Here is a 12,151-nt window from a genome sequence, read left to right as displayed (position 1 = left end):
ACACACACACGTGCACACACAGACACACATACACACACACCTTTTTAAAGCATAGTACCATTGATAAATTATGAACTTAGCTAAAATTTTCCTCTTAAATTTTTAAGCCTTACCAACTGGCCTCTGGATGTCTTTAGCAAAGTACACTCTGTGGCAAGTATTCAAACCAGAGGGATTGCCTGAGGATAGCTTTCTTCATCCTGCTAGACTCAGAATCCTTGAAAAAGATCATGGGTGATGCTCTTCTTGTTCCTTTGTCATTTATTCAATTTCTTATGCTCTGTACTTGATTACCTCTCTTTTCGGAATAGTGTATATGTTTAGTTCTGACACCTGCTTATTAGTATCGCTATACGAACGATGATACCTAAGTGAACACATTAAACATCAATATTTGTATATTCTATGTTCTGCGAATTCAAACATCTCATTGGAAAATAGAGATTCCAAGCCACATCACATCACATCATGCTTGTACATTAAAGCATAATATTATGCTTTAATATTTAAGTGACTCAATAAGCAGGTGGTTCATTTCCTTGGTATTCGTAAAATAAAATTCTTTTACCAAAACACCAAAGAGATGAGCTGCCATCTTTTTGAAACATTTTCTATATTAAAACAAAAGAACACTAGTTATGTTTCTTGCATTTCTCTCCGAATTTCACAGACGTGAAATTTTGGAACAATACAGTGGGTTTTTTTTAAATTGTCATAAGTGGTGCACTGGGTAGTATCTCATTTTTTAAATTTAAGTTTAAGGTTTAATTTTTATGACTATAAATATAACATTTTTTATTGACTATAGGTATTCCAGCTGCCTCAATTCCTACTCCTGCTGATGTTATTAAAACCAGATTGCAGGTTGCTGCTCGATCCGGTCAAACCACATACAGTGGAGTAATAGATTGTGCAAGGAAAATTTTGAAAGAAGAAGGTGGCAGTGCATTTTGGAAAGGTGCTCCAGGTAGGAAAATTGTGTTGTATTTCTTATTGGCTTAAATAGAATAATAAAAAAAAAATATGATGTGGCTGTATGGTTAAAAAATTTGCTTCCCAGCCACATAGCTTTGGGTTCAGTCCCTTTGCATGGCACCTTGGGCAAGTGACTTTTATTATTGTACTGGGTTGACCAAAGACATGTCTGTGGATTTAGTACTTGGAAATTAAAAGAAGTCTGTCATATAAAAAGCTGCCAGTACACTCTGTAAATTGGGTGATGTTAAGAAGGTCATCTACCTTAAGAAACCATGCCAAAACAGATAACTGGAACCTGGTGTAGCTCTCTGGCTGGCGAGCTCCTGTTGAACTGTCCAACCCATACCAGCATGGAAAATGGATGTCGTTGATGACATTGTATACATATGTATGTGTGAGTGCCTGTGTTTGTATGTCTTTGTCTTGACATCACATGGGCAACTACTAAACTTCCTGAAAAACATCTTGCTCAAGCCTGTGCATACATGTGCAAAAGCATTGTTAACCTTGACTGATGTGAAGGATATTGTCCATGTCGTTTCATGTGCTCTTTTGACTAGGATGTCTGAGAGAGGTGGGGCTCTTAGCTGTATATTACAAGTGATGTGGTACATTACAAGCTTTCTAAAGAGCATACAGTATAGAGTTGGAGGTGAATTGGGCAGTGAATATAGAAGGTTTTTTTTTTCCTTTTTTTTTTTAATATGATAGTTCTACTAACAGAACCATCTTAGTTGAGAACTGATGTGGATTCGGCACAGTTGATAGAGTTTCTTATAGTAAGGCTCTGCTACCTATTGGGAGGTTGGAAAGCTTGTTGTGGTGCATGAAAGCATTTTTGTCTTTCATTGCTGATAGTAGTCTTGCAGTGATAAGTAACAGTTTATCAGTTAGTAATGGTGGTGTATAATCCTAGTGTTGTGTATAGTCTTCTTTGCCCATACTGTTGCATCATAGCTAAACCCTATAACCACACTTGAAGAGATAGGCTTTAGTTGTTTGAGATGTAAAAGATTATATCCTGGAGGAATGCAAAAGCACCTTCATCTTGTTGTTTCATAGTCTGATACTGTAAAGGATTTATGACATACGAACAAATATAACATATCTTTCTTTGTTTTGTAAAATCAACTGTTATTTCTGTTTCAGCTCGTGTATTCCGTTCTTCCCCACAGTTTGGTGTAACTCTTCTTACTTATGAATTGCTACAACGAATGTTATACATAGACTTTGGAGGAAGGTAAGACTTTAATCTATATTTAAAGTTATATTTTGAATATTTTTTTTTTCAGGAAGGAAGTATAAGTTTAGATAGATTTTTTTTTTCCTTTTGCTTTTTGTTTTGTTCTCTTTTGTTTCTTTTTTTTTTTTATTATTTTCCATTTCCAAAAGACAAGAACTTAAAGAAGGTATGTAAAAGAGCCTGCAAAAGTGAAAAAAAAAAATTATTTACAGCCATGTATAATATAAATACTATTGATAAAATAGAAATGTTTGGAAAAAGGAAGAGTGTGAAGGAAGTTAAAGTTTAAAGTTTTCAAAGTTGCTTTAGTGAATTCAACTGGGATACAACAATTACATTTTAATGAAGACATCATCTAATAGAATTTGTGGAATGGTCTAAGTTATAGAAAACAAAAATGAAGTCTTAATATTGATGATGTTAACTACTTTTAACTTTTACTATAAGTTCAGTATAAGTACAATGCTCTAGTTATTTTAAAACATAATGTTTAACCTATACGATTATACTTTGGAGTGATATAGACCAAACTATACAACGACACCATTAGTTAGAGTAATATAGATCAAACTGTAAAACTTGATAATTTGAGTTCTATATTTACATATTCATTTAATTAGTCATGCATATCCTTCAGTAAGCATTGATTTTATGAGCCTTTACTGCAGTTCACAGAGTTGCGTTTTTTTATCTCCTAGCTCTCCGTATAATATATATATATATATATATGTATAAAAGCAGACATACACCCATGCCTAGGGATCTTTTATTTGGTGGGACTGTTAATAGATAAATCAGAGCCAGCCCCTTGATTAAAATTCGGTTCCTTTCAATAGGTAAATGTTATTAGAAAAGGACTCATGAGTTGTCACATTCTTACCAACATTATTCATTTCCTAACTCATTCTTGCCAACATTTTATCATTCATACTGACATTTCCTAACTTATTCTTACCAACATTATTGAATTCTTCCTTTCACTAGTATTTCTATTTATTGATGGTCTTGCTTCAATGCTTCATACTTCATTGCTCTTTGCTTCAACTATCACCATCCACTAGCATATGTCATTTCTTTATTCACCTTTTTTTTTTCTTCAGTATATCCTCAAGTCATTACCATCATCATATTTGCTTACAAAGGCCAATGCCTTTATTACTTACGCATTTTCTCTGTTTTATTTTATGCTTTATTTATTGTTCAACTTACTGTCAGCAAATAATATTCACTTCATTCCTCCTTTTCTCATTGCTTATATTTCATTGCTGTGCTACATCACACTCCTAACTCATTCACCTAGTGTCATTTGCAATAAGAGTTAATAGGATTCCTGCCTTCCCACATTAATTTACATTTAGGTAATACAACATTATTTATTTAAAGGAAAGATAATTGAACGGAGATTTTTGTAGCAAGTTCTCATAGATTTTTTTTTCAATCAATAGGAAAATTATTTGATCATATTTTAATCTTACATCACCCCCACTCAATACTACACCCTCTCATCTGAGGTGGAGTCTTGTCTTGTGAGTGTCTTGGTGACCTCAATACTGCTGGTGCTATGTAAAAAGCACCCAGTACACTCTGCAATGTGGTTGGTATTAGGAATGGCATCTGGCTGTAGAGACTATGCCAAAGTAGACATTGGAGCCTGACAGTCTTCTGAGACTCACCAACTTCTGTGAAACTGTCCAGTCTATGTCAGTATGGAAAACGTGCATTAAATGGTGATGATGATGAACTAATGAAACTAATTAAAGGTCAAAACTGGAAACCTGATTTAATTAATTGTCAACAGTAATCGTTCCTGCAAATTTTGTATACTTGATATCACTAGAGTTTAGAAAGGAAGTTTTAATCTTGCAAAAAATTGAAATAATTTATTTTTAATCCTTTAATTTCATCAGCTATATGGATTAGTATGTTAATATTGATTACTAATTCCAAGTGTATTCTGAAGTCAAGATTTATTTACATTTAATTAATTACAATAATTTTGTTTCTTTAAAACATGTTCACTCTATAACGAATATTATTTTGAAGCTATCTTCAACTATAGTGGCTTATTTTTGAATATATGTCTGTATGAAATTTCTACAAGGTGTGTAACCTACAGAAATTTAAGCCAAGGCTCATGTTCTTTGAATAATATTGGAAATTTACAGTGAATGATTTGTGAAAGACCAGTGATGAGTAAAAATTAGGTATAGATCAAGGCTTAGCATAGGATTTTTAGAATATAGAAGACTTAAATTAAAGGAGCTTGTTTTAAGTTTACCACAATTACCAAATTTTGGCAAGTGATTTAATGTTCCCATATATTTCTGTTTGTTTTCTTGAAGTAAAAGCAAATTGAAAATTATTGGTCAGAAGATGATTTTGTAGTTTGGAAAAGATATTGAAATATTGTCAAGTGTGATGATAAAAATAATATATGGATGTTTTGTTATGTAATATGTAATTTTTATTATAGTCTTAGCTTTTAATTTCTATCTCTATCGACCTCTGTGAAGTTTGTATTTATGATTCAGTTACTAAGTACTGAAGTGGTGATGAAAAAGTGTAGTAGGCTGGATCATTGTAAACTGTATGTGAAAGAAAATAGGATTCTAATTAAAAGGTGTTACTTCATTCTCTTGTGAGATTTGATCATGCACAATGAATTAGCAGAACCTTTTGGTTATATTCCAGCCAGTTTGTCAATCTAAGTTGTTCTGTTATCTTACCTGTTCTACTCTCACCTAACGTGTCTGAAGTCTTTGAAATATTGTAAAGTAAGGTGGTAAGACAGTATCCTGTAACTGGCACAATACCAGTTACAGAATACAAGGTCTTGGCTCTTCTTGGCTCTGCTCAGCCATTGCAATTCCTTCTGTATTAGATATTGATGAGTGTAGACAAGGCTGTGTTGAAAATAATTGCCAGTAAGCCATTGTTGGTATCTTGTTATTTTAAAATATTTTCTTTTTGCGGCTCCTACTTAATGTTTAGAATCTACCAGCTAATCACCAGTTAATTACTTTGACTATTATCTTTTGATATTAAATTGATATTAAATTAAAAATGAGTAATTAGATTTTGTTTTCTTTTCAAGAATCATCAGAAATAAATTTTTAAAACAATAACATCGTAACATCTTTCTTTAATAAGATTTACATTTCAGCAAATGTAACGAATATTTATATTCCAATATTAGAAAGTAAACAGATGAGAAATCTTAAATCAGTAAGGTTAATCAATGCATTGAAGAGACAATGTTTTTGGACACTCAATTCCGAATTGTACTTTTACCATACTCTGATAAATACTTATTCCGTTTTCTTCGCAGGTCTAAAACAAGATTGCCATTCAAGTAATTGCAGCTAATTCCCCTCTTTACTTCTATGTTTCTCTTTCTCTTTATTCCTAAAAGCAATTTTTGCAGCCTCTTTGCAACATTTATTACAAACAGTGTGTTAGTTTTTTTTTCTTTCAGTTTTGCTTTTGATTTTTTTCTTTTTATGTTGCTTCTTCAACATCCAGCTACAGTGTTTTTATTTAGTTGCAACACTATTGTATTAATATAAAATTGTTTTCTAATTATTTTTGTTCTATATGAATTAATTTATTTAACATATTTTAAGAAAACACTGTTGTTTCTTGGACACTTGTTTTATAGTTTAATGGAAAAGTTTAACTTTTTACTTATAAGTTTAATGTAAGCTTAAAGGACATCAGGACATTCTCCAGAGATTAGATGTTTTCAAATGGAGATATTGTTTTTGTAATCTACACTGCAATATTTTGTCTGCAAATTAATACTAAATACTATTATTAGATATCTTTAAGCTAGCATATCAGTCACAAGCACCTCATATTTGTAATGAATTCAAAACTAATATATTAATGTTGTTTTCAACAAATAGTCTCTCTCTGGCTTTAGAAAACCATTTAAAAATAAACCTGTTACACGTAGCAATGTCTTTGAAAACATGTGGCATTGCAATTACTTGGTTCAATTCCTTTCCTATTAAATATATATAGATCTAATCATGTGAATCTGACTCAATCACATCCCTTCTCAGCACTGGTACTTCTCAATTCTGAATCAGCTTAGGTGTCCCACAAGGATCATCATACAGCTCTCATAATTTATAATGTCTTCCACTAGATGTCCTCTATTTTAACAGCATACTTTCAGACCAGACTGTGAAGAGTATTTATTTAAAGAAAGAGCTACCGCATCACTGTATAATTTTTCATCAATAACTCCAAACTTAAAAGATATCCTAAAAAGTTTTGACTTTATTACCTCCAGCAACCTCTTGAAGTGGAATAATACAATTTGGCATGGCTATTTTGATGCTGGTGGTTTGGCATGGCTAACTGGATATTCAGCTTGTTTTGATGACAGCATTTTTGGTACTGGAGGCCAATACACATGCACATGAATGCAAAAATGTACACATACATGTAAAAAGGGAGATAGAGAGACTTTTACAATATACATGAGCATGTTTCCTCTCCTCATACACAACACATAAAGAGAAATATGCTCACCATATAAACAGAGAGAGAGGATGGGTGGGAGGTAGAGAAAGAGAGAAACATTAAAATATCTGATGCCAAGTAAGTCAGTATCAAATCAGTGATGCTAAATTGGTGGTGCCAAAACATTGGTACAAAAATGTTTCACTCTCCTCATGGAAACTTCATATTCTGAACATTGCTAAAACAATAAAGCAACCAAGAAATATCCCAGCTCTGAGTAACTGTTGATTCTATAAGGATTATTAAATATGCTCAACTATAAGTTACTGTTTTTACATTTGAGATAGTGAGTCTCCTTCAATGACTGTTACATGTGGGTTTTACCTGTTGGGTGGATCTGTAATATGACATTTTCTTTGTGGCTCAATCATGCTTTATCTCTTATATCAATATTCTTAATATTTTCTCTTCTATGGATACTATCCATCAGCAACTCAAACCGCTTTCTCTCCCAACAGCAATCATTTTTTTCACATGATGTGTTCAAACAAAAGCAGTCAGCTGTCAACACCTGTGTTACCCAGTCACTTTATTGACACGTTTCTACTCATTTTTTTCATAACCATTGGAGTGTGAAGCACTCCTCATAACCACAGATCTGTGAGATGGCTGTGATCAGTAAACAGTTTTGAGTGGGAACCGGAAAGAGATGTATGAACCGAATTTGTAAAACGGAAGAGAAGAATAAAAACAATGTACATGTCAAATTAAAATGGAAGAAAAGAATACAAACACAATGTCAAACAAGTTATATGAAGAGTCTGCATGTCATGTCTGATACCATTATCACGCAGCTTTGCTGCAATTTCCTTGTTTCATGTATGGTAATACTGCAAATCCCATGAATCATACTGTACTTGTTCTTCTCCATTCATTGTATAAACTTTGAATTTCTTATTTCTGCATTCATTCCATACATTGCATTTCCTACAAATATCTAATGAGGTATCCTCTTCACATGAGAAAGGGAACTCTTTCTAACAGAAATAGTAATTTTCAAACTATTTCCATCCCTTCTAACTTTGGTTTCCTAGTCCTACTTCCAGCTTTGTGGCATCCAGGTTGCAGAATTTTACTTTCACCAATGCATTTTTAAGTTGTCCATAACCTTCAGCTTGGTAACCAGGGATGGCCTGGGATGGGTTGGCACCTGCTCATGTTGTTATCTTGTCCAGTGCATTGGGCATGATCGAAGCATCGATCATGTATACCTTTTTCCCATCCATTGGTTCCACTAACTATACTTGTACATCCATGTCAGTATGTCTATAGGAGTGTATTGCTAATGAGTTCTTAATTAGTGCACTCATTAGGTTATCACTGTATACAGTAATAATGTATATGAAGGGACTAAATATCATTATAGAAAATGGGTATTTTGTTCATTTGGATTCATTCCGACTGCATTCTACTTTGTCTCCAAGTCAACCATTCCTTGTGAGTGGAAATTGTATGGAAGCCTGTTTATATATATATGTGTGTGTGTGTGTTTATTTTTGTCCCTCTACCTTGGTGTTGGTTTGTTTACGTCTCTGTAACTTAGCAGTTCAGCAAAAGACTGAGTGGATAAATAGCAGATTTTTGCAAAAGAAAAAAAAATTTCTGGGTCGGGGTGGGGTTGGTCTACTCCACTGAACCCTTAAAGGTGATACCCCAACATGGCTGCAGACAAAAAAAAAAAGGATAAAAGATAGATAATTATATTAATTAATTATATAATTTCCTCATTAAAAGATAAGAGATTATCCTTCAATTTTTTTGTAAAATCCTGTTATTATATTTGTAATATCTTTTATTTGGTTGTCATTAATTTAATTTTTTTGTTAATTAACCTTATGGTTATTCTGAAGCATAAGTATTACTGAATTAACATATTTTTGAAGATGATGAATACAATTCAGTTGATATGCTTAGAGTGCATTTTATTTTACTGACCCCATTTTTATAAAATATTTTTTTTCTGTTATTCTAAATACTTTTAAGTTTTACAAGTTACTCATGCAATTTGTTTTGTTTTCCTCTTCTTTTTTTTTTTTACTTAATGTAATCTGATAGCTACAATGCAATGCTGTTGTGATAAAACGCTCCCAGTATACTCTCCAAAGTGGTTGTAGAACAAGTGGAGAAAATGTAGAATTAAGAGGACCCTTTAGTCTTGTCTATTTGAGGACATGACAACCTCTTTAGTGTTGGTACCTTGATAAAATGCACTCTGTACACTCAGTAAAATGGTTAGTGTTAGGAAAGACATCCAACTATAGGAGCCATGTCAGTAACGGAACATCTGAAAGTCAGGGTTTTCTATTCTTAATAAGAACTGACTTGTACTGTGATGGTCTGTCCAACCAGTGCCATTTGGAAAGCAAGCATAAAATGGAGCCAAGGAGAGAACTTCTATATAGTTGCACAGCTTGTTAGAAATAGCTGTCAAATCTCCCTCAAATTAAACCCTACAGTTTTATCAGGAGTAGAACATTACTGATTAGGTCTGCTCAGTCAGGGTTGAAAAACAATTACCAACCCCCTGTGTGTTTGTTTCACCAATAATGAATTTTTAGAGACCATGACGAGTGTGTTTCAATGGAAAAATTGGTGAGAATTAATATAAAAATAAGTTCTGTATGAGTTCTTGTTAGGTGGAAATGTATCCACAATGCAAAACTAAGAAAACAGTGAGAGAGAGAGAGGGATTATCAAAATCAGCTTTGGACAAGCTAACAAACACTAGTAATTTGTTGATAAAGTAGCTCAGTATGTTGAACCATGATAGTTGACTGCTGGGTTTGTATGTGAATAAATAATTCTATGTTGGGAGGAAAAACTGGTTGAATTGGTGGTGAAGGTAGAGGAAGCTCAAGGAAGTCTTGAGTGAATGAGATAAGTCAGATTTTAGAATATTGGAATTCAAAAATGCAAAGAAGCAGATTGGGATACAAAATGAAAATGTGTGACAAATTCCCCCAATAAACCATTATTCTTCAACAAAAGATTACATCACAAAGTACCCAACCGATGGAAGCTAGTTTCTCAGGGATTCTTTCATATGACTTGCTGAGAATTGTAAATTTTTCAGTGTGCTTATATTTCTCAAAAGCAGTGTTAATTAAGAGTCATTGGTGGGAGTATAAAGCTGGAAAGAAACTTGAGAAGAAATCGACATCAAAATACCATTAGATGAGTTTATTTCAGTTCAGTGTGACAGACATATTTCTTGACAGATAAATCACATAAACGGATACCATAATCGTACACAAATAAGCTGAAAGTTTATTCCCCTCTATTGACTATAAATTGGTACATTTAATCTGTATAGGTTTACACTTTCTAAGAAGATGAATATAAACTGTTATTATATATCAAGTCAGGATAATTCGAGGAGACTATTCATGCTGTGATACATTCGTAAATAGTACTATAAAGAGTTCAAACATTGAAATAAATATGCCATGAGGAATTTGTTAGTTCTTAACTTAACCTTTAATATTCCTATACTATTGTTGATATATACATGTTATATAAAAACCATCTTTTATTACATTTAACATTTTTTTATTCTTTTACATTTAACTATATTATTTCTTATAAAATCCATTTGAATGAAATAAATCAGCTTGTTAGTTGCTTTAAAATGTCTGGAATTTCACCCCCAATTTCACACCGTTTAATAATTGTACTAGAATTCTTCCCCAAATCACATTTGTTAGCTCTCTTCCCTTCACTTTCTCTCTCAACTATTAACTTTTATCAAACTGTCATTTCAAAAGGTAAGACTCAATATTCATTGTTTTTCATAAAACGTTTAAAGTTTTGATTTTTCATTGTGTGTACAGTCTTATCCATGTATATTTGTCTGTTTCTATTTTATGTTTAGTTATCTTAAATTTGTTAATCATTTCCATAGGTTTGCTTTTGAAATGCTGTGTCTCTTCTATCTTTCTCTGTCTTCTTTCTCATAACTTTTGTGAACTTAGCATCTATTTCTTCTCACTGGTTTCATATTCTGTTTATGTTCTTTTAAGTTTTTCTCCAGTGTTTTGTTATATTTGCAAAGATTTTAAAGGTGAAATGCTTAAAAATATTTAAGAAGTTGGTTTTATTTTTTGGGTTATATGTTTTAATTAAACTATTTGTTTGTAGTCCAATTTCATGATATTAATCATATTTTGTTTCTTTGTTTTTTTTTTAATCTATAAATATCTGTATTTGGTACAAATAATAATCATTAAGTGTTTCTATATAAGTTTAGTTAAGAACCTTCTTTAAAATGACTAACTGACTTTGTCAAAGATTAGCCTTCTAAACAACTTTCACATAGTTTTATATATTCTATTAAAATGAACATTGAATTTACTAATGACATATAAGGAAAAGATTGTTTCTTCCTGTCTTTTATTTACTCTCTTTTTTAAATATTTTGGCAAGTTGTTTTAGAATCTCTCAAAGGAAGGTTTATGTAAAAGTAGTTATACAATTGAAACTCTATTATGTATAAACGTAGTCACAAAAGTGGTTATACAATTGAAATTCTATTATGTATAAATGTAGTCACAGTTCACTGACTGAAAGCAATGATAGATTATTAGATTAATTAATCTTATTACACCTAAGATATTTTTTCATGGTATAATTAACCTGAATATTTTTTTTTGCATGGTTATATGTACTATTTTTTGTCTTTAAAAAAATCAACTCAATATTGATAAACAGCTATATATTTTGGGTAGAGAATAAGAAATGGTTAAAGAAAATTGTAATAATAATAATAAATTTAGAAATTAAACAAATCTTCCTGAATTTAGAATCACAAGACCTCTTCAGAATATTGCTTCTATAGATATAAAAAAACTAGTTATTTTAAATTGTCTCTGTAAAATGATTTTTTAACCAAGATTCCCAGTTAGAAATGTAGTTTATTTATAAGGAATTCTGAATACTGAAAATATAATTATCATAATGAATTATTGAGAAGTTGCAGATGAAATAGAAGCAGCATTTTAATATTAATTTTATGAAGTACTAGCCTCTTCACTTTCATGTGTATTTATAGTTACACTATGATTTCATTGCTTTGATCTATAAATTGTATATATATATGTGTGTGTGTGTGTGTGTGTGTCACTGTGCTCCATTGTTGACACCCCACAGTTATGCTTGAGTGAAACAGTGAATGATGTTTATATTCCTTGATGACATTATGATCAGTTGGTCTGTGCTTTCAAAGATGTGTAGAATATTTTTAAAAAATCCCTTATTTAAAAAGCAGGTAAGTTTTGATGACAAGAAGAGCATCTAGGTATTAAATCCTACCTCAAATATATCCCTGTCTAACCTATGTTAGCTTGGAAAAATTGATGTTAAAAACATGAATAAACAAACAAACAATATATATATATATATATA

The 12,151-nt window shown here is 31.7% G+C and overlaps 1 protein-coding gene across 1 annotated transcript in view; it reads left to right on the top strand.

The window, feature by feature from the left end:
- The window catches only part of LOC106868630 (calcium-binding mitochondrial carrier protein Aralar1-like), an 82,788-nt gene that overhangs the window by 59,834 nt on the left and 10,803 nt on the right, over positions 1-12,151 (top strand). The window contains exons 15-16 of the mRNA XM_052967679.1: positions 809-967; positions 2,128-2,218. Coding sequence (XP_052823639.1) covers positions 809-967; positions 2,128-2,218 — 250 coding nt within the window. The remainder of the gene's footprint in view (positions 1-808; positions 968-2,127; positions 2,219-12,151) is intronic.

This window comes from Octopus bimaculoides, chromosome 4 (assembly GCF_001194135.2).
Source record: "Octopus bimaculoides isolate UCB-OBI-ISO-001 chromosome 4, ASM119413v2, whole genome shotgun sequence".
NCBI lineage: Eukaryota > Metazoa > Mollusca > Cephalopoda > Octopoda > Octopodidae > Octopus > Octopus bimaculoides.
This window is presented reverse-complemented; position numbering and strand designations above follow the sequence as displayed.